The 24164-nt window shown below is 40.4% G+C and overlaps 1 protein-coding gene and 1 long non-coding RNA gene across 3 annotated transcripts; both read right to left on the bottom strand.

The window, feature by feature from the left end:
* Nucleotides 1-4101: 4101 nt before the first annotated feature.
* On the bottom strand, nt 4102-8438 carry LOC127619283 (leucine-rich repeat-containing protein 23-like). 2 transcript variants are annotated; one of them, XM_052092142.1, is made up of 7 exons: nt 8132-8438; nt 5740-5849; nt 5308-5570; nt 5045-5175; nt 4806-4942; nt 4374-4578; nt 4102-4196 (listed from the first exon to the last, which is right to left on the bottom strand). In XM_052092142.1, exons 1-7 carry the CDS (start codon nt 8243-8245, stop codon nt 4164-4166), a joined length of 993 nt encoding a protein of 330 aa, XP_051948102.1. In that variant the 5' UTR covers nt 8246-8438; the 3' UTR covers nt 4102-4163. The 2 variants fall into 2 exon arrangements, with proteins under 2 accessions (XP_051948102.1, XP_051948103.1); XM_052092143.1 differs by having other exon boundaries at nt 4143-4187.
* Nucleotides 8439-10087: 1649 nt separating this feature from the next.
* LOC127619066 (uncharacterized) lies at nt 10088-23543 on the bottom strand. The gene is made up of 4 exons (XR_007967523.1): nt 23456-23543; nt 18900-18987; nt 16904-16963; nt 10088-10611 (listed from the first exon to the last, which is right to left on the bottom strand). It is a non-coding gene; the product is annotated as an uncharacterized LOC127619066 (long non-coding RNA).
* Between the last annotated feature and the right edge of the window lie 621 nt (nt 23544-24164).

Below are 24164 nucleotides of genomic sequence, written 5' to 3'. Positions count from 1 at the left end.
AATATTCCACGACATAATCTACAAAAGTGGCAAGAAAAATAATGTTAACCCTTTTGAATTAGCTGTTTTTTGTTTTTTTTTTAATTTTCATTAATTGGTCATAAAATTGTATCTTCGTTTAAAGTTACAAGTCTAGACAAACACCCTGTGCTTAAGCTAACAACACACAAAGAATTATAATATTTTATGTCTTTATTGAACACATCCCATTAAATATTCACAGTGCTGTGGAAAAAGTATGTGAACCCTTGGATTTAATATCTTGATGATCCTCCTTAGGACTTGGTCACTCCAAAAGGTGGATTTTCTTCTTTTTTTTTTAAAAAAATAAATAAATAAATAATAAAAAAAAGACATTCTGTAGTGTATTTACGTTGATGTTTAGGGTCATTGTTCTGCTGCATCACCCAACTTCTACTGAGGTTTAGCTATTTCACAGCCACCCTGAGATTATCCTATAGGATATCTCGATACACTTGGGAATTATTTTTTCCCTCAGTGATGGCACCGAATCAGCAAAGCAGCCCTAAATCATGATGCTCCCTCCACCGTACTTCACCATTGGGATGTTTTCATGTAGGTATGCTGTTCCCATTTTACAGCATACAGTGGGTACAGAAAGTATTCAGACCCCCTTAAATTTTTCACTCTTTGTTATATTGCAGCCATTTGCTAAAATCATTTAAGTTCATTTTTTTTCCTCATTATTGTACACACAGCACCCCATATTGACAGAAAAACACAGAATTGTTGACATTTTTGCACATTTATTAAAAAAGAAAAACTGAAATATCACATGGTCCTAAGTATTCAGACCCTTTGTTCAGTATTTAGTAGAAGCACCCTTTTGATCTAATACAGCCATGAGTCTTTTTGGGAAAGATGCAACAAGTTTTTCACATCTGGATTTGGGTATCCTCTGCCATTCCTCCTTGCAGATCCTCTCCAGTTCTGTCAGGTTGGATGGTAAACGTTGGTGGACAGCCATTTTCAGGTCTCTCCAGAGATGCTCAATTGGGTTTAAGTCAGGGCTCTGGCTGGGCCATTCAAGAACAGTCACGGAGTTGTTGTGAAGCCACTCCTTCGTTATTTTAGCGGTGTGCTTAGGGTCATTGTCTTGTTGGAAGGTGAACCTTTGGCCCAGTCTGAGGTCCAGAGCACTCTGGAGAAGGTTTTTGTCCAGGATATACCTGTACTTGGCCGCATTCATCTTTCCCTCGATTGCAACCAGTCTTCCTGTCCCTGCAGCTGAAAAACACCCCCACAGCATGATGCTTCCACCACCATGCTTCACTGTTGAGACTGTATTGGACAGGTGATGAGCAGTGCCTGGTTTTCTCCACACATACCGCTTAGAATTAAGGCCAAAAAGTTCTATCTTGGTCTCATCAGACCAGAGAATCTTATTTATCACCATCTTGGAGTCCTTCAGGTGTTTTTTTAGCAAACTCCATGCAGGCTTCCATGTGTCTTGCACTGAGGAGAGGCTTCCGTCGGGCCACTCTGCCATAAAGCCCCGACTGGTGGATGGCTGCAGTGATGTTGACTTACTACAACTTTCTCCCATCTCCCGACTGCATCTCTGGAGCTCAGCCACAGTGATCTTTGGGTTCTTCTTTACCTCTCTCACCAAGGCTCTTCTCCCACGATAGCTCAGTTTGGCTGGACGGCCAGCTCTAGGAAGGGTTCTGGTCGTCCCAAACGTCTTCCATTTAAGGATTATGGAGGCCACTGTGCTCTTATGAACCATAAGGGCAGCAGAAATTGTTTTGTAACCTTGGCCAGATCTGTGCCTTGCCACAATTCTGTCTCTGAGCTCTTCAGGCAGTTCCTTTGACCTCATGATGCTCATTTGCTCTGACATGCACTGTGAGCTGTAAGGTCTTATATAGACAGGTGTGTAGCTTTCCTAATCAAGTCCAATCAGTATAATCAAACACAGCTGGACTCAATTGAAGGTGTAGAACCATCTCAAGGATGATCAGAAGAAATGGACAGCACCTGAGTTAAATATATGAGTGTCATAGCAAAGGGTCTGAATACTTGGGACCATGTGATATTTCAGTTTTTCTTTTTTAATAATTGTGCAAAAATGTCAACAATTCTGTGTTTTTCTGTCAATATGGGGTGCTGTGTGTACAATAATGAGGAAAAAACTTAAATGATTTTAGCAAATGGCTGCAATATAACAAAGAGTTCTTCACAAACAATTCAGCTTTAGTTTCATCAGTCCACAAAAACTTTCCCAGTAGTGTTGTGGTTGAGTAACATAGATGAAGATCGAACAAGAATTTAAAACAAATTTATACATAAATGCAGGTAATTCCAAAGGGTCCACATAATTTTTCTTGCCACTGTATGTGTGTTAATTCTCTTTATCTTCTTATTATTTTAATTTTATTATTTTATTTTAGCTGTTTATTTCATTCCACTTGTGTGACATTTATATATATATATATATATATATTATATATTTTTTGTAAACAAAAAGGAGTGATTTTTAAATTAAATTCACCATTTGCTATATTGATAGCACCACAACTTCACATAATCTGATGTTTTACCGTGTGATTTTTTTTTTCATGTTCAGTAATTTCAAATCAGATGATTGCAACAGGCTCCAAAAATGTTGAGATGGGCAATTTAAGACTAATAACAATTTTACGAGTTGAAATAACAAGGTAATGTGAAACAGGAGATGTTAGACAGGTGAGGCAATCATGTCATAGTATATAAGGAGCCTCTAAAAACAGCATAGTCCTTCAAGAGCAAGGATCATTCAAGACTTGTCAATTTGCCAACAAATGCTTCAGCAAATAATCCAGCACTTTGAGAACTATGTTCCCCAAAGACAAATTGGAAGGATTTGGGGCATTTCACCCTCTACAGTACACAATATAGTTCAAAGATCCAAGGAATCTGGTCAAATCTTGGTGCGTAACGGGGAAGATGAAAAACACTTCTGAATGCATGTGATCTCTGATAGACATAATTCATCTGTAATAGATATCATGAACATGAGCTTGGGATAACTTTTTAGTAAACCTTTCTTAGTCAACACCACTCACTTCTGCATCCACAGATGCAAGTTAAGACTTCACAATGTAAAGCAGAATCCCTTAATCAACACTGTCCAGAAGTTTTGCTGACTTCTCTGGACTTGGTCACCTCTTAGATGGAAAGTAGAACAGTGGAACTGTGTTTTGGTCTGAAGAGTCCACATTTTAAAAAGTTTTTGAGAAAAACAGCTGTCATGTTCTCCAGGCCAAAGAGGAAAATGACCATCCAAGCTGTTATTAGCGTCAGGTCCAAAATCCAGTGTCTGTATGGGCCAGGGGTGTGCCAGTGCCCATGGGTAACTCACACATCTTTGAGAACACCATGAATGCAGACAGATATGTAAACAATTTGGAGCAACATATACTGTCATCCAGCACCGTCTTTTCCAGGGACATCCCTGCATTTTCCATCAGGACAGCATCAAACCACAAACTGCCCAGATTACAAGTGCATGGCTGTGTAAGCAGCAGAGAGTGTTGTTGCTAGTTTGGCCCCATCTCCAATTAAGAATGTGTGGTGCATTATGAAGCAACGAAGACCTCATACAATTGTGCAGCTAAAGACCTACATAATAGATAAATGGGGGAAAATTCCACTTTCTAAATTTAACAAACTTGTGTCTTCAGTGTCCAAATGCTTAATCAGTGTTATTAGAAGAAATAGTGATGTTTCACAGTGGTAAACATTCAACTGTCCAAACGTTTTTTGGAGTGTGTTGCAATCATCTGATTTGAAATTACTGAAAATAAAAAAAAACAACAATGAAATTCACTGGGTTAAACATAATATAATGTGTAGATGTAGAGCTTTCAAAATAGTAAAGGGCGAATATAATTTACAAATCTCTCCTTTTTGTTTTTATTAGCATTTTTCATACTGTCCCAACTTTTTTGGAATTGGGGTTGTATTTTTTAAATACTTTTTAAAAGGTGCATTATAAATAAAGCTTTACAAACAATGTGTTTTTAAACTCATTTAGCTAAACTATAAGAATCACCAATAAGTGTCAACAGTGAAAATAGTAAAACTAGACAAAATTTTGTTAATATACATTTTATTGAATAAACAATTATATTTACAGTTGCATTTTGGAGGTTGTGATTTCAGTTATCTTCTTGATCCTCATCCTGTAATTCCTAAAAAACAAAATTAAGACTAAATGAAAATAATAAATGCTTGAAGTGTACCGCAAATGTATTTGTATCCATTATGAGCTTCACAGACTTACTCTACGACTTATAAAAATAGATCAAATCATCTAAGACAGTGTATATCATATTGTATATAATATGTCAAACAGATCAGCTCCACACCTTGAGTTTCTCCAGAGCCTCAGACCTCTCTCCTTCAGTGATGGGATCCTTATCCAGTAGCTCCAGGTGGGGGAGATGAGAGATCACATAGAGCCTGTAATCCCCATTCTTTCCTAAAGGGTTGTCCAAAAGCACAAGGGTCCTCAGTGTTTGCCCCACACTCGCTAGAGTTTGCAAAGACCTCTGAGAAGATATAAAGTTACCCCTTTAATTGTAAGAAAGAGAAAGAGTGGGTTATCAAATAGTGAGGCAAAATACATGACTGCCAATTAATGCAATTTTTGTCTCTATTAAAGTGAGACATATTTTTTCCTTAGTTTCAGCCTGACTAAAAATATACAGGGATGTGAAAATGAAAAACTTTGTTTCACTATCATACCACTGAATTCTTACTGAATTTCTTGTCTCACCATTGGTATGAATTTCTATTACCTGATATTAAGATAGTGGAGACATTTCAGCCTGGGGCTGATTCCATCCAGCGTTTCTAACTGGTTATCTCTGAGGTGAAGCGTGTTTAGTTTCTCAAGCTTCTCCAGACCCTCCAATCGCGCTATGTTGTTCTGAGCCTAAACAATTTGTTGAAAGATGGTAGATCCTTGGTTGATAACCATTAACTCTTCAACTTATCAGTGTATTTGTAAATATAACACCACTAACAGCCATCATACCAGGTACAAGTGACGTAAATTGGGGAGGTAAATGCCATCTGTAGTTTCCAATAGATTTCCTCTAAGTTCAAGTGTCACCAGATTGGTCAGGTTGTGATATTCCAAACCCTGCATTGTCTGAATACCATTGCCTAAAAATGAAGATATGGAATTTTGATGCTTTGTGCCAACTAGTGTGGTTGGTACTAGAGTATAAAAAGAGCTCATTAAACTGAGCTGTAAAAGTAATATAACCTCCTAAGTGGCCCTAAGGTTTCACTAACCAATGAGATTAAGGGTCTCCAGTGCTGGACCTCCAAAGCCCTTCACATCACATATACGGTTGCTTGCTAGGCTGAGCCACTGTAGGTAATTAAGCTGGCCAAACATCTCTCCATCGAACCTTTCAATCAGGTTACCATCTCCCTTCACCCAAAGCAGCTGGGTGAGGGCAGCCAATGGAGAGAGGTCTGTCAAATTATTAGAGGAGATGTCCAAGTAGCGCAGATGGACAAAGGAGCTGACCAAGGCCAAGTCTGTCATACCCCTGGTTGAGACAGGGATCATGGTTACAGATGTAAATAGAAATTGGTTAAAGCATGCTCAACTCTTGACCTATGTGACGAATAATAAGTAAAACTCTTGCCAGATCATGCTGATCATGTAATATACTGTATACTTCCATGTCATTCATCTACATTTTTCAAGAATCTTACTTGTTATTAAGGTCAAGTCTGACATAGGCATGGGCCAGGCCGTTTCCAGTGCGACACAATAAGGATAAGCCTTTGGCTAAGGTGTCTTGGGTTAGTGGACAGGGCTCAATCTAAAATAATGTGAAAAGCAAAGAACAAATCTCAGTCTTATCTGTTATTAAATATGTCTCTTTCAGAAAAAGCTAATATAATAACCAGATAGGTATAGTTTAAGAAAAAATTTGATATTGGCTTGACAAAGCATTGTCTGAAAGTTTTAAAATATTATAGATAGACAGATAGATAGACAGATAGATAGACAGATAGATAGATAGATAGATAGATAGATAGATAGATAGATAGATAGATAGATAGATAGACAGATAGATAGATATTCCTTTAAATAAAATCTTACAAAATATAGATAGACAGATATTTTCGCTATAAGAACATTCCATCATCAATGTAATGTCTGTGGGATTTTTCGGATTTTTAATCGTCTGCTCTGTGAAAAGCACACATAGGTCTGTGCCAAGTTTGGTGGATGTAGCTTAAAGGGTTAGTACACCCCAAAATGAAAATCCTTTCATGATTTACTTACATTTAAGCCATCCCAGATGTGTATGACTTTCCTTCTTCAGCAGAACCGAAGTGAAGATTTTTATAAACACTTTCCAGCTCTTTTTGCCCATACAATGCCAGGGAATGGGTGCTATTAGACTGCTGGCTATTTGATGGTTTAAAAAGCACATTTAGGCAGCATGAAAGTAATCCACACGACTTCAGTCGATCAAGTAATGTCTTATGAAGAAAATCGATAGGTTTGTGTTAAAAATAAATCGATAATTAAAATGTTTTTAGCTTTAAAAAAAATTGCCAGCAGTCGACGCATCAGTGATGTAAGCGCAATGGCGCATTCATGTGAGAAGTTGGAAGCAAAGTTAGATCTAGGGATAGGCGATACCACTTATTATCATTTCAATCCAATCCCAATAATTTCAAGTCCAATATCGTCGATACTGATACCAATACCGATACTTCTATTACTTTTTTTTTTTTTTTTCGCAATTTCTTGGGATAAAATTGGTCATTTAAAATATTATAATTATAGTCATAATTCAAGTCATATTAGTTTTTTTTTTTTAAAAAGTACACTTGTGAGCATAAACAAAATTATTAGACTTCTGTTTTGGTTACCCTTACAAAAATTAATCATGGTTTCACAGCAGTAACTATAGTTTAATCATGGTATTTAGTTAAGCTATAGTTACACACAATTAACCATGGTTACTACTACAATATTACTGTATTAAAGCCATGGGTTCAGTCAAAAAACAAACAAACAAACAAACAAAAAAACATGGTTACTACAATATTACTGTAGTAAAACTATGGTTAACTACTTTTTTAAATGATTTCTTAACAAGAAGGGAGCAGCTGCCCCCGCGACCCGATTTCGGATAAGCGGTTGAAGATGGATGGATGGATGGACTTCTTATCAACAATTACAAACAAATTAATTATAAGAAATGTCACCTTTTGATGTGTTATTTTAGCATGAATTTACTCAAGAACATGATCCAAGACATTTCTCTGATTTACTATCATTACCTCTACAAGGCATTGATCCCTCTTGTTTGACCAAGCTTTGTGACGGGGCAAGCATTTGTCTGTTTGTGTCTTTCAGCATGTGTGTTAAGATGAGCGGAAGAAGAAATAGTTCCCATCCTGCACAAATATTTGCTAATAGCCTAATCCTTTTTATTTCACTTTGAAGTTTATGATTATTGTTTATGTTCATGGTAACCAAATAATAATATCCCTAGTTTAGATTTTGAAACAACAATATTTTTTGTGAGGATCGATAGTTTTGATACAACATCGGTATCGGAAGTATCGATACTTTAGGATCGATCCGCCCATCCCTAGTTAGTTCAATTCAAACAGCAATACAGCGCTGGCTGGAAGCAATGTTATAAAGTTAAAAACGTTTTAATTAACAATTTGCCTCTTAAACCACCCTGCTTCAGAAGACATTATTTGATCGACTGGAGTCCTGTGGATAACTTTTATGCTGCCTAAATATGCTTTTTGGACTATCAAATAGCCAGCACCTATACACTGGCATTTTGATAAACAGAGCTCAAATGTGCTTATAAAAATCTTCACTTCGGTTCTGCTGAAGAAGGAAAGGCATACACATTACGGGTGGATTAAAGGTGAGTCAATCATGAGAGGATTTTAATCTTTCTTTTCATTTTCTTTTAAAGCCATTCCCATTAAAAGTCAAAGATGGCGCTGCCGCGAATAAGGTATATTTGGACTTTGTCAAGCCAAGACAATAGAAACAAATCCTGGCAATATCACAACATTTGTGTAGTTAGTTTAAATGTCTGATATAAATGTGGGTTACCCGGTCTTTACGTGTTAAAATCTCATTGTCATTGTTTCCATAATCATCCTCCCTTTCTCGCTGCTCTTCCTCAGACTCCGCTTTCAGCACTTCATCTTCATCAAAGTCTGACATTCTTCAGCTGGCTTGTAATCGACTAGCACACTCAGCTAGCTAGCTTGTTAGCCAGTAAATAAACTCACAAAAAGGTTGAATTAAACAATAATAACTTCTACCCTTACACAAAATATCTGTTAAATGTATTATATCTGGGACAACACTGTATTTCTAATTATAATACAAATATTAAACGTGCAGAACGTTACAAGTTCTCTCACCTCGAACAGAATCGTGTTTATAGACGTTACCATGACAATGGCCACCTTACACCCCCCGCAGCGCGAATTCTGTAGTATAAAATCTGTACATTTATTCTATGTACAATCTGTATATATCTTGATTGATTTGTTATTCAATTAAAAAAAATGTTTTAAACGAAGTAATAATATTTTGGGTGAATTTTCTTGTGGCCTACTATTGCTATGTGTTTTAAGTGTAAAAGCATTAGATAATAATGTGATGAAATTATGCCCGTAGGAGGCATGACCTGTACATTGATAAATACAGAGGCATCAGATCAGTCAAATGCTCCTCTTTGGAACACAACCGAAAGACGACCAGTCATTAAAATAATTTATTCCTGTTGTGCTGCCTGAAAGAAAAATACTACCCAAATAACTAACGCACACACACACAGGCATATGGTTTATGAGACCAATGTGTTTTTTCAGTGGTTTACGGGGACCCACCTTTCCCATCATCCTGTCAACTTAAAATTCATGTCAAAAAATTATATTTGATCTACAGAAGACAAATCTCACTTTAAAAATAAAATTTCACTTTCACAACATACATAAATAAAAAATGTGACATTTCACAGGCTTATAGGGTCAGGACCAGATTGTGGTTTATGGAGCCAAAGGGGTTTATGAGGCCTGTTTACATACAACACACAAATCTAGCCACTTCCTAGTATAATGGGACTGACAAACATTACAAGGTCTATATAAACATAACATTATATTTAACCTCTTAAAACACACTGCCAGGTCCTGGAAGGGGGTATAGCTACGCTAACATTTATGCACAATCCAGTGATCGGTTCTTGTGCTCAAACCTGAATAACACGGACGCATATGGGCCAGGACCTCCATTTCTTTTCCTGTGTAAGGCAAACCCATCGTGGCTGGATTGTGTGATCGCAGACATTATCCTTTCCAAGATATGGAGAGTACAAAATATTTATTTCTAGAAAAAAAAAAGAATTTCTACTAATTTAAAGGGTTCTTCTTCTAAAACAACCATGAGTTTATATTTATTCGATGTAGTTAATTAATGACAAGCCTCTTTAATTGGCATACAGAGTTAGGTGAAAATTTCAGTGTAAAACAAATAACTAATACATGCTGTGTATTTACTGCATTATTACACTAAATTATAAAAACAATAACTACGTTTCTATCCAAGGATTTTTTACGAATAATGTTTTATCGCATCAAAATAAAGCTGATGGAAACGCAAATCACTGCTAAAATTTCAGTGTTGACAATATTTTTCCATTTAACTCTAGGGCATAAACTCTGAAACAACAAATTTCTTTGCCGAGAAAATTGTAATTAAGGCAAAAATGTAGTGTCACATAACGTTTACCCCAATCGTTAGCATGTGTTAATAATGATGACGCTACACATCCTTGAAAGCCAATTGATTGTACATGATTCTGGATTGATTTTAACAGCAGATCTGATGCTGCAAACAATTCTGTGTCACGACACTTCCAGGAGAGCAACACAAATATCTCGTATCATGCACATCGACAAGAGCACATTGAACAAATGAACGGCCACTCTTTGTGAGTCATTTAATCACAGTAGACATCCGTTTATTTATTAAAAGTTGCTAAACAAATATGCGGGACATAATGCAGTTGTGATTGTGATGCTTTAGATGATTGTTTAAAATATTGAATATCAGGAATGTATCATATGTGTAAACACTGATATTACATATATGATACAACAAGAGGGAGAAAAAAATTTGTCATTTAGAAAAATTTGGTCCATTGGAATAAACATCTACATTAAAACCTTCAACAGCATCATTCAGAGAGTAAACATGTTAAACACTGTCACTCAGTGATGGGAATAAAAACAAAACTAAAAAAGAGACAATAAAATCACAAGTGAAAACGTGAGAGATTTAGTCCCTTGGACAAATTCAATTTAGTTCAACTGACGTTTAAATGGTTCGAACAAAATCTCTGATATTTTGGCATGTCCTGTTTTGTAGAGCTGGATGATCACACTTTTTGCACACCTCACATTCCCTCTTAGATGCCAAGTGACCTTTCATGATATGAGATTTGAAGCGTCACATCACAGCGTTGACCTCAGCTTTCGTCCATGGTGTTCTTGCAGATGTGTATATACCTCTGTTATCCACTGAAAACAAACAAGATCATAAAATTGTGTTAGTATGAACAAACAGTACACTATGTCTGCATAACACTTGTGTGTGTTTAGTGTGTGTGCTTACTCATGGTTTATGAGGACATGATTTGGTATATGAGGACCGAATATGGCGACTGTATGTGACTAAGCAGTACACTATGACTGCATAACACCTGTGTGTGTTTAGTGTGTGAGCTTACTCATGGTTTATGGGGACATGATTTGGTATATGAGGACCGAATATGGCGACTGTATGTGACTAAACAGTACACTATGTCTGCATAACACTTGTGTGTGTTTAGTGTGTATGCTTACTCATGGTTTATGAGGACATGATTTGGTGTATGAGGACCGAATATGGCGACTGTATGTGACTAAGCAGTACACTATGACTGAATAACACTTGTGCGTGTTTAGTGTGTGAGCTTACTCATGGTTTATGAGGACATGATTTGGTATATGAGGACCAAATATGGCGACTGTATGTGACTAAACAGTACACTATGTCTGCATAACACCTGTGCGTGTTTAGTGTGTGAGCTTACTCATGGTTTATGGGGACATGATTTGGTATATGAGGACCGAATATGGCGACTGTATGTGACTAAGCAGTACACTATGACTGCATAACACTTGTGCGTGTTTAGTGTGTGAGCTTACTCATGGTTTATGGGGACATGATTTGGTATATGAGGACCGAATATGGTGACTGTATGTGACTAAGCAGTACACTATGTCTGCATAACACTTGAGTGTGTTTAGTGTGTGAGCTTACTCTTGGTTTATGAGGACATGATTTGGTATATGAATACCGAATATGGCGACTGGATGTGACTAAACAGTACACTATGTCTGCATAACACTTGTGTGTGTTTAGTGTGTGTGCTTACTCATGGTTTATGAGGACATGATTTGGTATATGAGGACCGAGTATGGCGACTGTATGTGACTAAGCAGTACACTATGACTGCATAACACTTGTGTGTGTTTAGTGTGTGAGCTTACTCATGGTTTATGAGGACATGATTTGGTATATGAAGACCGAATATGGCGACTGGATGTGACTAAACAGTACACTATGTCTGCATAACACTTGTGTGTGTTTAGTGTGTGAGCTTACTCATGGTTTATGAGGACATGATTTGGTATATGAGGACCGAATATGGCGACTGTATGTGACTAAACAGTACACTATGACTGCATAACACTTGTGTGTGTTTTAGTGTGTGTGCTTACTCATGGTTTATGAGGACATGATTTGGTATATGAGGACCGAATATGGCGACTGTATGTGACTAAGCAGTACACTATGACTGCATAACACTTGTGTGTGTTTAGTGTGTGTGCTTACTCGTGGTTTATGAGGACATGATTTGTTATATGAGGACAGAATATGGCGACTGTATGTGACTAAGCAGTACACTATGACTGCATAACACTTGTGTGTGTTTAGTGTGTGTGCTTACTCGTGGTTTATGAGGACATGATTTGGTATATGAGGACCGAATATTTCGACTGTATGTGACTAAGCAGTACACTATGTCTGCATAACACTTGTGTGTGTTTAGTGTGTGTGCTTACTCATGGTTTATGAGGACATGATTTGGTATATGAGGACCAAATATGGCGACTGTATGTGACTAAGCAGTACACTATGTCTGCATAACACTTGTGTGTGTTTAGTGTGTGTGCTTACTCATGGTTTATGAGGACATGATTTGTTATATGAGGACAGAATATGGCGACTGTATGTGACTAAGCAGTACACTATGACTGCATAACACTTGTGTGTGTTTAGTGTGTGTGCTTACTCATGGTTTATGAGGACATGATTTGGTATATGAGGACCGAATATGGCGACTGTATGTGACTAAGCAGTACACTATGTCTGCATAACACTTGTGTGTGTTTAGTGTGTGTGCTTACTCATGGTTTATGAGGACATGATTTGGTATATGAGGACCGAATATGGCAACTGTATGTGACTAAGCAGTACACTATGTCTGCATAACACTTGTGTGTGTTTAGTGTGTGTGCTTACTCATGGTTTATTGTAACCCACACAAGAAGAGACAGTCACAATGTAAGTCAAAAACTGTGTTTTATTGCAGGCAGGCAAAAGTACAGAAAAAGGGCAAATCCAGTGAAGAGTAGTCAAAGGGAGCGTGAGGTCGAAAGCCGGGGAATCAAGAGGAAAATGACGAGACTAGTGGGAGAAAAAGACAAGGGAACAAGGGGAGCTGGCAAGCTAAGAGGTGAACGAGAGGAGGTCAAAACTAGACGAGACTAGCGGGGGGCAAAGACACAGGAAACTAAATACAATAACCAACCCCCGTGAAACGGATGTGCTGTGGTATTTATAGGGGAAGGTGCAGGTGTAAACAATGAAAGGTGATGAGACGAGTGCAGGTGAAACGAATAAAGGGGTGATTGAGACGAGTGCAGGTGAAACAAATAAAGGGGTGATTGAGACGAGTGCAGGTGGTCATAATGTTCTGGCCATAGGAGCGTGCATGTGAGCCCGAGGAGAGAGACCTGCTAACGAGCAGGAGATCTCGAGGGAGCAAAACGAGCGTGAGAGCTCGAGGGAGCAAAACGAGCGTGAGCTCGAGGGGGGCGGAACAAGCGTGCGAGCTTGAGGGGTGAGTGTGTGTGCGACGAAGCGGGGATGGGGCAGAGGAGCGGGGTTCGTGACAGTACTCCCCCCTCTAAAACGGACGGCTCCTGACGGCCGCGCTCGGTTGCGAGGAAGTGGTGCTGGACGATCCCAACAAACAAAAAAACCCTGAACAGACAACCCACAAAACACACAAACAAAATTGAGGGCAGTCCAAGGGGCACAGAGGGAAATGAGACAGTCCATGGGGTCAATGGGCAGTTTCAAGGCAAGGTCAGGGGGAACATAGCGGACAGGCGGGTGGTCGGGAGATCTAGGGGGCAGCCGTAGGGCAGAGACAGGGTCAGGGGGTCTGGAAGGCGACTGGAGGACAGGGACTGGGTCCGGGGGTCTGGAAGGTGACCACCGGACAGGAATAGGGTCCGGAGGCCAGAGAAGAGGCCACAGGACAGGGAGAGGGTCAGGAAGTCCGGGCTGAGCCGTGAAAGGTGGTGCCGTCAGAGGCGGCACTGTAGGCGGCTCTGGAGGTGGAGCCGAAGGAGGCTTAAGGGAGGAAGGCCTGGAAGGCTCAGGAGGTGGAGCCAATGGAGGTGGCGCCGTGGGAGGTCCCCGAGGCGACGACCTGGCACGCTCTGTAGTCTCGGGGGTAGAGCCGTGAGGGGCTCGGGAGGTGGAGCCGTGGGAGGCTCTGGAGGGGGAGCCGTAGGAGGCTCTGGAGGGGGAGCCATAGGAGGCTCGGGAGGCGGAGCCATAGGAGGCTCGGGAGGCGGAGCCGTAGGAAGCTCTGGCGTCTCTGGGAGTAGAGCCATGAGAGGCTCGGGGAAAAAGGTTGTGGAAGACTCGAGAGGCTCTAGAGGTGGAGCCCTGGAAGGCTCGAGAGGCTCGAGGGGGGAGCCATGAAAGACTCGATAGACAAAGCCCTGAGAGGCTTGGAAGGGGGTGGAGCCCTGAAAGACTCGAGAGAAGCCCTGAGAGACTCGAGAGGGGAAGCCCTGAGAGGGGGAGGAGCCCTGAGAGACTCGAGAGGCGAAGCCGTGAGAGGCTTGAGGGGTGGAGCCATGAAAGACTCGAGGGACGGAGCCCTGAGAGGCTCGAGGGGAGGAGGAGCCCTGAGAGATTCGAGAGGAGGAGCACTGAGAGGCTCGAGAGGAGGAGCCCTGGGAGGCTTGGGAGGATGACCCTTGGGAGGCTCGAGAGTAGGAGCCCTGGGAGGCTTGGGAGGAGGACCCTTGGGAGGCTCGAGAAGAGGAGCCCTGGGAGGCTTGGGAGGAGCCTTGAAAGACTCGGGAGGAGAAGCCCTGAGAGGCGGCGCTCTGGGAGGCTCGAGAGACTTGAAAGGCAGAACCCTGGGGGGCTTGGGAGGTAGAGCTCTGGGAGGCTCGAGAGGAGGAGCCTTAGGAGGCTCGAGAGGAAGAGCCCTGGGAGGCTTAAGAGGAGCCCTGGGAGGCTTGGGAGGAGGAGCCTTGGGAGGCTCGTGAGGCGGAGGCCGCGAGGGCTCTGAGGGGCGAGCAGAACCCGGCAGAGCCGTGGAAGACTCTGAGGGCGGAGCAGAACCCGGCAGAGCCGTGGAAGACTCTGAGGGCGGAGCAGAGGTCGGTAGAGCTGTGGAAGACTCTGAGGGAACCTCTGCGGTCTTGAGCACAAGACGAGACTGGGGAGAAGGGGCCCTCTTCCTTCTCTTATGTCTTCGGCCAACAGGGGACGTGGCCATGGGGATGGTCGAGGCTACAGGCGCTGGCTCGCTGACCGTGGCAGACATGGGCGCTGGCTCGCCGGCCGTGGCGGGCATGGGCGCTGGCTCGTTGGCCGTGGCGGGCATGGGCGCTGGCTCGTTGGCCGTGGCGGGCATGGGCGCTGGCTCGTTGGCCGTGGCGGGCATGGGCGCTGACTCGCTGGCCGTGCCAGGCTTCGGGACTGGGGCCATGTCTGGCTTCAAGACGGGGGCCGTGGTAGGCTTCAAGACGGGGGCCGTGGTCTGGAAAGCTGGTTCAGTTTCTGCCTCCCCCACAGTAAACGAGGAACCAGCGTACAGTAGGGCGAGAGAGCAGCGACCACCAGGCATGAATGATGAGGCTGGCTCATTCAGTCCAAATTGAAAAATGTCTTTCAGAGCCACCTCATCAAAATTCACCTGGTTGGCCAGGGCACAAAAATCAACCACATAAGCCTCCAAGGGTTGACTCCCTTGATGCAAAACCAAGAGTTGGGCCGCTGGGTCCATAATGTTAAGGGCACGGTTAAAAGTTCTACAACCGCTGCCCTGCATAAACAACCCTTGGCAAGCGCCCGAAGAGCCATCAAACCTCTCAGGGGGTTGAAAGCTTACGGCGCTCAGAAATGCACTGGAGGCATAAACGGGCTCAGGGGCAGACACAGGTGAAACAGGGTGACATAAATCAGACAAGGGACATACCTGCTGCCCCTGGGCCGCGAGCGCTTGGTCCTGCCTCCAAACTGTAGCTCCTCGCGCCGAATGTGACGTGCACCTCCGCTCTAGTGAGCTGTGCAAATCCTCAGCGCGGGGCATTGTGACTGTCTTCGGTAAGGGTGGGTTATTTTGTAACCCGCACAAGAAGAGACAGTCACAATGTAAGTCAAAAACTGCGTTTTATTGCAGGCAGGCAAAAGTACAGAAAAAGGGCAAATCCAGTGAAGAGTAGTCAAAGGGAGCGTGAGGTCGAAAGCCGGGGAATCAAGAGGAAAATGATGAGACTAGTGGGAGCAAAAGACAGGGGAACAAGGGGAGCTGGCAAGCTAAGAGGTGAACGAGAGGAGGTCAAAACTAGACGAGACTAGCGGGGGGCAAAGACACGGGAAACTAAATACAATAACCAACCCCCGTGAAACGGATGTGCTGTGGTATTTATAGGGGAAGGTGCAGGTGTAAACAATGAAAGGTGATGAGACGAGTGCAGGTGAAACGAATAAAGGGGTGATTGAGACGAGTGCAGGTGGTCATAATGTTCTGGCCATAGGAGCGTGCATGTGAGCCCGAGGAGAGAGACCTGCTAACGAGCAGGAGATCTCGAGGGAGCAAAACGAGCGTGAGAGCTCGAGGGAGCAAAACGAGCATGAGCTCGAGGGGGCGGAACGAGCGTGCGAGCTTGAGGAGTGAGTGTGTGTGCGACGAAGCGGGGATGGGGCAGAGGAGCGGGGTTCGTGACATTTATGAGGACATGATTTGGTATATGAGGACTGAATATGGCGAATGTATGTGACTAAGCAGTACACTATGACTGAATAACACTTGTGTTTAGTGTGTGTGCTTTCTCATGGTTTATGAGGACATGATTTGGTATATGAGGACTGAATATGGCTACTCTATGTGACTAAGCAGTACACTATGACTGAATAACACTTGTGTTTAGTGTGTGTGCTTACTCATGGTTTATGAGGACATGATTTGGTATATGAGGACCGAATATGGCTACTCTATATGACTAAACAGTAGGCTATGGCTTCACAATGTTTCATCCCAAATTGGGTCCACATATACCAAATGTATGGCTTAATTAACCATGAGTAAGCATACACAAACACACACAAGGGTTACAAAACTGCAGCGTACTGCTTAGTCACATACAGTAGCAATAAGATACTCTCACTTCAGATCATGTTAAAGCACTTCATGTGTGTCAAACTAAGTTGACAAATGTATTGACAAACCTTTTCAGGAGGGGCAGTGGGAGAGATGACTTGGTCCTGGACTGTAGCAGGAGCCATGGGCTGATGGAGAGGCAGAAAGAGAGAAACAAAGAGAGAGGGGAACAAAAGAGAGACAACAAAGTTATCTCAATGGAATTATTTGCTACAGAAATACAGTTTTCTACAAACACAGAATTTGACACATTTGGTAGGAATGAATATAACTTTTAGAACTGATTGTCATTAATTTTGTCAGCACCATAGTTTGACGGGATGGTGTGGTCCTGGACAGTAGCTGGAGCCATGGGGGGCTGGGGGAGTGAGAGAGATTCTATGCATTCAACACTATTCACTAGTGTTGTCAAAAATACCGGTAACCCGGTACCAAGTCGGTACTCAAACTAAAAATTATTTACGATACCAGAATTTCTGAAGGTATCGGGGTACTGAGTACTGATTCTACCCGGTACCCACGCAGAGGCGGGAACTTTCGAACGCTTGCAACAAGCAAAAGATGACGACAATCAAAGTAGCTGCTGCTGCGGAGTCTCAACTGAATCTTGCCGAGAAAAAAAAGTGGAAAAAGCCAGTTTTGGAAATTCTTTGGATTTGAGGCTGATGAAAAAGGGAAACATCATAAATCAGCAAAAACCTGTTGGTAAACACTGCTTTCGCAATATTCTTACGAAAGGAGGAAACACGTCAAACTTAATAAAGCACGTGAAAGACAGACACCCGGATTTATTCAAGCAAATAAAGCAGGTGAGTTTAAAAGCATATTATCATTTGCATTAGGTCTGAAATGTTTAGTTGACATTATCGACATCGTCGAAAATACAAAACTGATGACAAAAATGTTCGTTGTCGAATAGTCATTTGAGCTCATTTAATGTAACATGAAATCACAATAAACTGTAAAATATTGCGTGAGAGCAGCAGTTCACGTCTGATGGAGGAAGAATTACACAGATCAGTCCAGATGCACTCGAAACTTTCCCCGTTTATTTTATGTAGATCCCAAAGTATTAGAGAATTATAAAAAAAGTACATTCAGAAGCATGTACCGTTGTGGAATAAGCGGAGGCGGAGCTCTTTAAAGGAAACATCCCGGCGTTACATCTTAAATGCAGTTATATTTAATGTGTTATAGCTTTATTAAAGTTCAAATAATACAAAAGCAGATCATGTTAATAACTATAAACTCAGAAACGGGCATTTGTCTGTGTGGTCGGTGCCTCTTCTATGAGTTGCACGAATGTCCCGATCTAAGGACGCTCATCCCTCGAGCACAGATGCTTAATCCAGATAGATTAAAACTTATTTAATTATAATATATATATATATATATATATATATATATATATATATATATATATATATATATATATATATATATATATATATATGTCACTGTGCATTTCTTATCATGAAGAAAATTGGTAATATGCAGCTTTATTAATAAGAGAGCACTTTGCACATTAGTTTGGAAATTGTTTTTTATTAATTCTATTGTATGCTTGTTTATTTAGGATTGTTTTTTTTTAGTACTTGGTAAAAACAAATTAAAAGTTGCAAAAGTTGAAGCAAATCTTATATAAGTGTTCAAAAATACTTTAAGCATACATTGTACAGTTTTGTTATAATTAAAAAATAATATATTTAAATTAAAGTGTTGCTCAATGGCATATTTCTGTTCTTAGTTCTGCTGCTAATGTTTTGTAGACTTTATTAATAAAAGAGATGTTTAGTAACATGTTTTTGCTTTGGTACCTAAAATGGTATCGAGTACTGTGAAATTTCACTGGTATTGGTACCGACTGCTGAAATTTTGGTACCGTGACAACACTACTACTCACTATTAAAAATACTTTATTCAATAAAAGTCAGTGGTACTCTACCTTGGACATTTCCTGTCCATGGCAGGAATGTCAAGGCAAGTCAACACCTCCATAGTCATAAGTAATCTCTCGAACTTCCCTTCCATCCATAATGGCCAATAAAAAAAGATGGGGCATACCATCCACTTCTTTTTCATCTTTGCATTGGGTTTCTGCTCATCATTCACTAGTCTCCCAATTGATCTGTCAACGCTTGAAGCATCAATGCTAAAGGGGTCATAAAAATCAACTGTTAAAATTGTTAACTAAAATTAAGCTCTAGAAGAGAACACATCTTTAGGAAGCATGTCAGCCTGCCCCAGATATCTGCATGTGTGATTTGGCTTCATTTCAAAAGATGCACATGGGCTAACGTACAGGACAATACAGGCTACTCACCAGGGCAGGGTTGCACCAGCTGTGCGTAAGTTCTCACGTAAGTTGGGCTTAGTAACTAGTAGGGTTGTAATGGTATGAGATTTTCACGGTATGATAACCGTCTCAGAAAATATCACGGTATTACACAATTACTATTATCAGTGAAAACAGAAGGGTTATTTTATTTATTTATTTATTTTTGAGCAAACACTTTATTATAATTGAAACTTGAAACCATTTATTTTATTGAAGTGTAAAAAAAAGTCTCTCTTGAAAATAAATAAATAGAAATAATAAGAAAGCTAACAGAATTATAATAAACAGAATTATAAACATGATAAAAATAGCATGTAAATATAACATGTTAAATTAAATACTAAATGAAAAATAACATCAGCTGTGTGAGCTTTTAAAGTAATGTCCTCTGATTATTAACAGTTAATATATACTGTAGATGACATTGAGGTCAGACTGCTCCTGTCTGTATCTTTAACTCAGTGGTTCTCAACTGGTTTTGCTTCAGGACAGATTTTACATTCTAAATCAAGTGTCGACCTGCCATAGATTAAACATAACCTGTATTTAATGTATCCTGGGTCGCATTTCCTTTTATGTTGTATAGTTTTGTTCATGGTTTTCCAGTACATGGACATGCATCAAGTGACATTACTTTTGTTGTTGATGTCAAAATCAACAAGAAGTTTTCTCTCCCCCTTTTAAAAATTGAAGAACATATTTACTTATAGGAGCCCATTATTATCCTGTTTGTTAATTAATATTATATTTATACACATATTACACAGAAGGAAAGGCTCCTCATTATCATGGTTAGGTCAGTGTGCTAGTCTTAAATAATAGTAATATAATAATAAATTACAGTATTTATGAAAAATAAATTCCAGCTGAAGCACATATTGAAACTTTAACTACAGCTGCCACTGTTGATATAAAATGAGGTCTAATAGATTCTATCTTTAGATTATATCATATGAAACTATATAATAATATAGTATAAAAAAAATATAACAGTGTGGAGCGGAGGGGGGCGGGGCCGGTCGGAATATCGCGCGCCCGGTCCCCAATCAGCCTGATGAGGCGCGCGAGGGATAAAGGCGGCCGGTGACGATGGTTCGAGAGAGAGAGAATTACGGACATGTCCGTCATGTGTGTTTGTTTATGTGTTTTTGAGTTTAAGTTTCTCATTAAAATATAATTTATGTTGACAAGCCGGTTCTCGCCTCCTCCTTTCCCATCCTTCAACTGTGTTACAAACAGTTACTGTTACTCATGTAAAATCATGAAAGAAATTTATAAAGGTGATGGATTTTTTTTTTTTTGGCACATATCACAGTGTTACTCTTCCTCCTCAGTGCTGTTTGGCATGTCAGGGCTGCTACTGTTGAGAGGTTCGAAATGACAATCCCCGTAACACTTTAAAGTAGAAAACTCTCGCTAGAATTGAAATTGGTCACATCAGTTTTGATGTCTGCGCTCCGCAATATCGAGGGAAGCCCAGTTGTTGCGCACGCGCCAGAGAGAAGAGTAGATCATGATCGCGAGATCGTTACACTCACGAAAGTGCAGATGAGAAGCCTTTAGCTGTTTAAGAGATTATCATTAAATGTGCCTCGGCAGTCTTAAATAGTCGATCACTTGGGAGAACCATGGTATTGTTCTTTCCCTGCTGTCCCAGTCCAAATAGACCAGTTGAGAAACACTGCTTTAACTCACACACTCATGTCAGACCCCCTCACCTCTCTCTGACATCTGCTGCATTTGTGTGTGTGGTGCAAGTTGACGAGTCTGACAGACAGTCGAGAAGGAAAAAAGATGCGCAGGTGAGATTCTCCATCCGGTTGCATTTTTTTCTCAATACCGTATATAAGCAAATGCACATGGTATGATAACCATCCATCTTCAAACCGTGGTATACCGTGAAACCGGTACTACAGCTGTTCCCTGTTTCCCACTCGCTATATAACGAGATCTGTAACACTCACTCATTGCGAAGTCTTGTTTTGCTCCGGCTACATTACTAAGCATTTTCCCAGTCTGTTACTCTGTCTATTGTGTACCAACCCAGCTTTGTTCCTGTGACCTTGTTTGTTCGCCGCCTGCCCTGTATTACTACTGCCTGTCATAAGTTTATCATTGTTTGCTGCCTGCCCCGACCTTCTGCCTGCTCTCACGCTGATTCTGCCTGCCTCCTCTCACGCTGATTCTGCCTGCCTCCTATATATCTGTTTGCCTATGCTTGACCATTGCCTGTACGACTATTGAGTTCTTCATTAAACACTGCTTATGGATCCCAACCCGCCTTAGTCCTTGTTACAAGTAGGTTGTAAGCTCTCCGTAAAGTGATGCATAGTCTCATAATATGATGTTTACTTGTATTTATCCAATAGGCAGCCTTCAAATTAATACTCAGAAGTGTTAAAAAGCCGTTAACTTCAATTTGATCTTATTACGGTTGATGTTCACGTAACTGTCAGCTGTAATAAATTATATCCTCATTAAAATACAATACATAATAAAAGTAGATTTAATAAATAGTATATTTACCATGTGTAAATAACAATATATAGGAACTGTATAATAAATAAATAAGCAGTGATAAATAAATACTATTACAACAGGCTGGAAACATTTGAATTTCTTATATATTTGGTATATTTTGAAACTTCACACCGGGTGATGCATCCTGAAAACTACACCATTAGAACAGTTTCATGCTTAAGACCTGTTTAAAAATATGTTTTTTTTCTCTCTCCCGTAAATGAGTGTAAACACCATCATATACACTCACCTAAAGGATTATTAGGAACACCTGTTCAATTTGTCATTAATGCAATTATCTAATCAACCAATCACATGGCAGTTGCTTCAATGCATTTAGGGGTGTGGTCCTGGTCAAGACAATCTCCTGAACTCCAAACTGAATGTCAGAATGGGAAAGAAAGGTGATTTAAGCAATTTTGAGCGTGGCATGGTTGTTGGTGCCAGACGGGCCGGTCTGAGTATTTCACAATCTGCTCAGTTACTGGGATTTTCACGCACAACCATTTCTAGGGTTTACAAAGAATGGTGTGAAAAGGGAAAAACATCCAGTATGCGGCAGTCCTGTGGGCGAAAATGCCTTGTTGATGCTAGAGGTCAGAGGAGAATGGGCCGACTGATTCAAGCTGATAGAAGAGCAACTTTGACTGAAATAACCACTCGTTACAACCGAGGTCTGCAGCAAAGCATTTGTGATCCACAACACGCACAACCTTGAGGCGGATGGGCTACAACAGCAGAAGACCCCACCGGGTACCACTCATCTCCACTACAAATAGGAAAAAGAGGCTACAATTTGCAAGAGCTCACCAAAATTGGACAGTTGAAGACTGGAAAAATGTTGCCTGGTCTGATGAGTCTCGATTTCTGTTGAGACATTCAGATGGTAGAGTCAGAATTTGGCGTAAACAGAATGAGAACATGGATCCATCATGCCTTGTTACCACTGTGCAGGCTGGTGGTGGTGGTGTAATGGTGTGGGGGATGTTTTCTTGGCACACTTTAGGCCCCTTAGTGCCAATTGGGCATCGTTTAAATGCCACGGCCTACCTGAGCATTGTTTCTGACCATGTCCATCCCTTTATGGCCACCATGTACCCATCCTCTGATGGCTACTTCCAGCAGGATAATGCACCATGTCACAAAGCTTGAATCATTTCAAATTGGTTTCTTGAACATGACAATGAGTTCACTGTACTAATATGGCCCCCACAGTCACCAGATCTCAACCCAATAGAGCATCTTTGGGATGTGGTGGAACGGGAGCTTCGTGCCCTGGATGTGCATCCCACAAATCTCCATCAACTGCAAGATGCTATCCTATCAATATGGGCCAACATTTCTAAAGAATGCTTTCAGCACCTTGTTGAATCAATGCCACGTAGAATTAAGGCAGTTCTGAAGGCGAAAGGGGGTCACACACAGTATTAGTATGGTGTTCCTAATAATCCTTTAGGTGAGTGTATGTCGAAAGGGCTGATGCCTGTCAATCAAAACATGAGCTCATTGATGTCATTAAATGAGTCTGCTTTTTTATTTCATCCATTACTCCTGGTCAGAGTCTGCCGTAAATATTTAGTTTATACGTAGTGTTACGTCATACCTAAGATTAATGGTGCAATGCTCAAATATTTAGTAGTGCATAAATTGTGGCTTAGTGCCAATTTACACCACAACTACGCTAAGTTTGAAGTTACGTGCAACCGGCCCCAGTAATCATTTCTCTGTATGAAGATGTTTGTGTATTAATTTAATACTGTACCAAAATTATTGTAGTCTGACACCTTATACAAGATTCCTCTGGATTCAAGAATGAATGAACCTTTCAAAATAAAGCCTTTTGCAAATACACCTCACCCTATTAAAAAAAAACACAACTGTTAATGGCAGTAATGGTAAACAAGCAGTAAACAAACTCTGAAATTACATTGTGTGCCAAATGAATATGCAAAACTATGTATTTAAAATAAAACACATAAAGCAATGGGAATCGGTTAACCAAAACAGTTTGTCTAAGAGTACTTTTTATTATTTGATACAGTTTTTACTTTTTATGATCACTAATTAAGAAATCATAAATGTTAGCATTTGAACTTTACACTTAAATAATATAAACACATAAACATAGAAAAGTACATTTTCTAATGAGACTGGAAAAGTCCAAAGGAAAAATCCAATAACTAATCAAAAACATTAAGATAAAAAATTTTTATCAAAAAATGAAATATATAAATAATCTGTTGTTTTCCATATGAACACGCTGTATGTCTGATGGAGCATTCTTTAACATAACAGAGCTCAACTTGCATTAAGAGACAAAAGGTTTACAAAAACATCTTACCTTTGGTGTGATTGACACTATATATATATATATATATATATATATATATATATATATATATATATATATATATATATATATATATATATATCTCCCTGTATGTCTTTATCTTTGTCCAACTTCACTTGCT

Source organism: Xyrauchen texanus, chromosome 25, assembly GCF_025860055.1.
Source record: "Xyrauchen texanus isolate HMW12.3.18 chromosome 25, RBS_HiC_50CHRs, whole genome shotgun sequence".
In the NCBI taxonomy this organism is placed as follows: Eukaryota; Metazoa; Chordata; class Actinopteri; order Cypriniformes; family Catostomidae; genus Xyrauchen; species Xyrauchen texanus.
This window is presented reverse-complemented; position numbering and strand designations above follow the sequence as displayed.

Excerpts from the sequence above, each read along its gene's own strand:
- LOC127619283 (XM_052092142.1), bottom strand. The coding sequence starts at position 8,245 with ATGTCAGACTTTGATGAAGATGAAGTGCTGAAAGCGGAGTCTGAGGAA. Across the intron at positions 5,176-5,307 it reads GGAGACCCTTAATCTCATTG|GCAATGGTATTCAGACAATG; the intron begins GTTAGTGAAACC and ends CTTCATTTTTAG. Across the intron at positions 4,943-5,044 it reads ATTTACGTCACTTGTACCTG|GCTCAGAACAACATAGCGCG; the intron begins GTATGATGGCTG and ends CAAATTGTTTAG.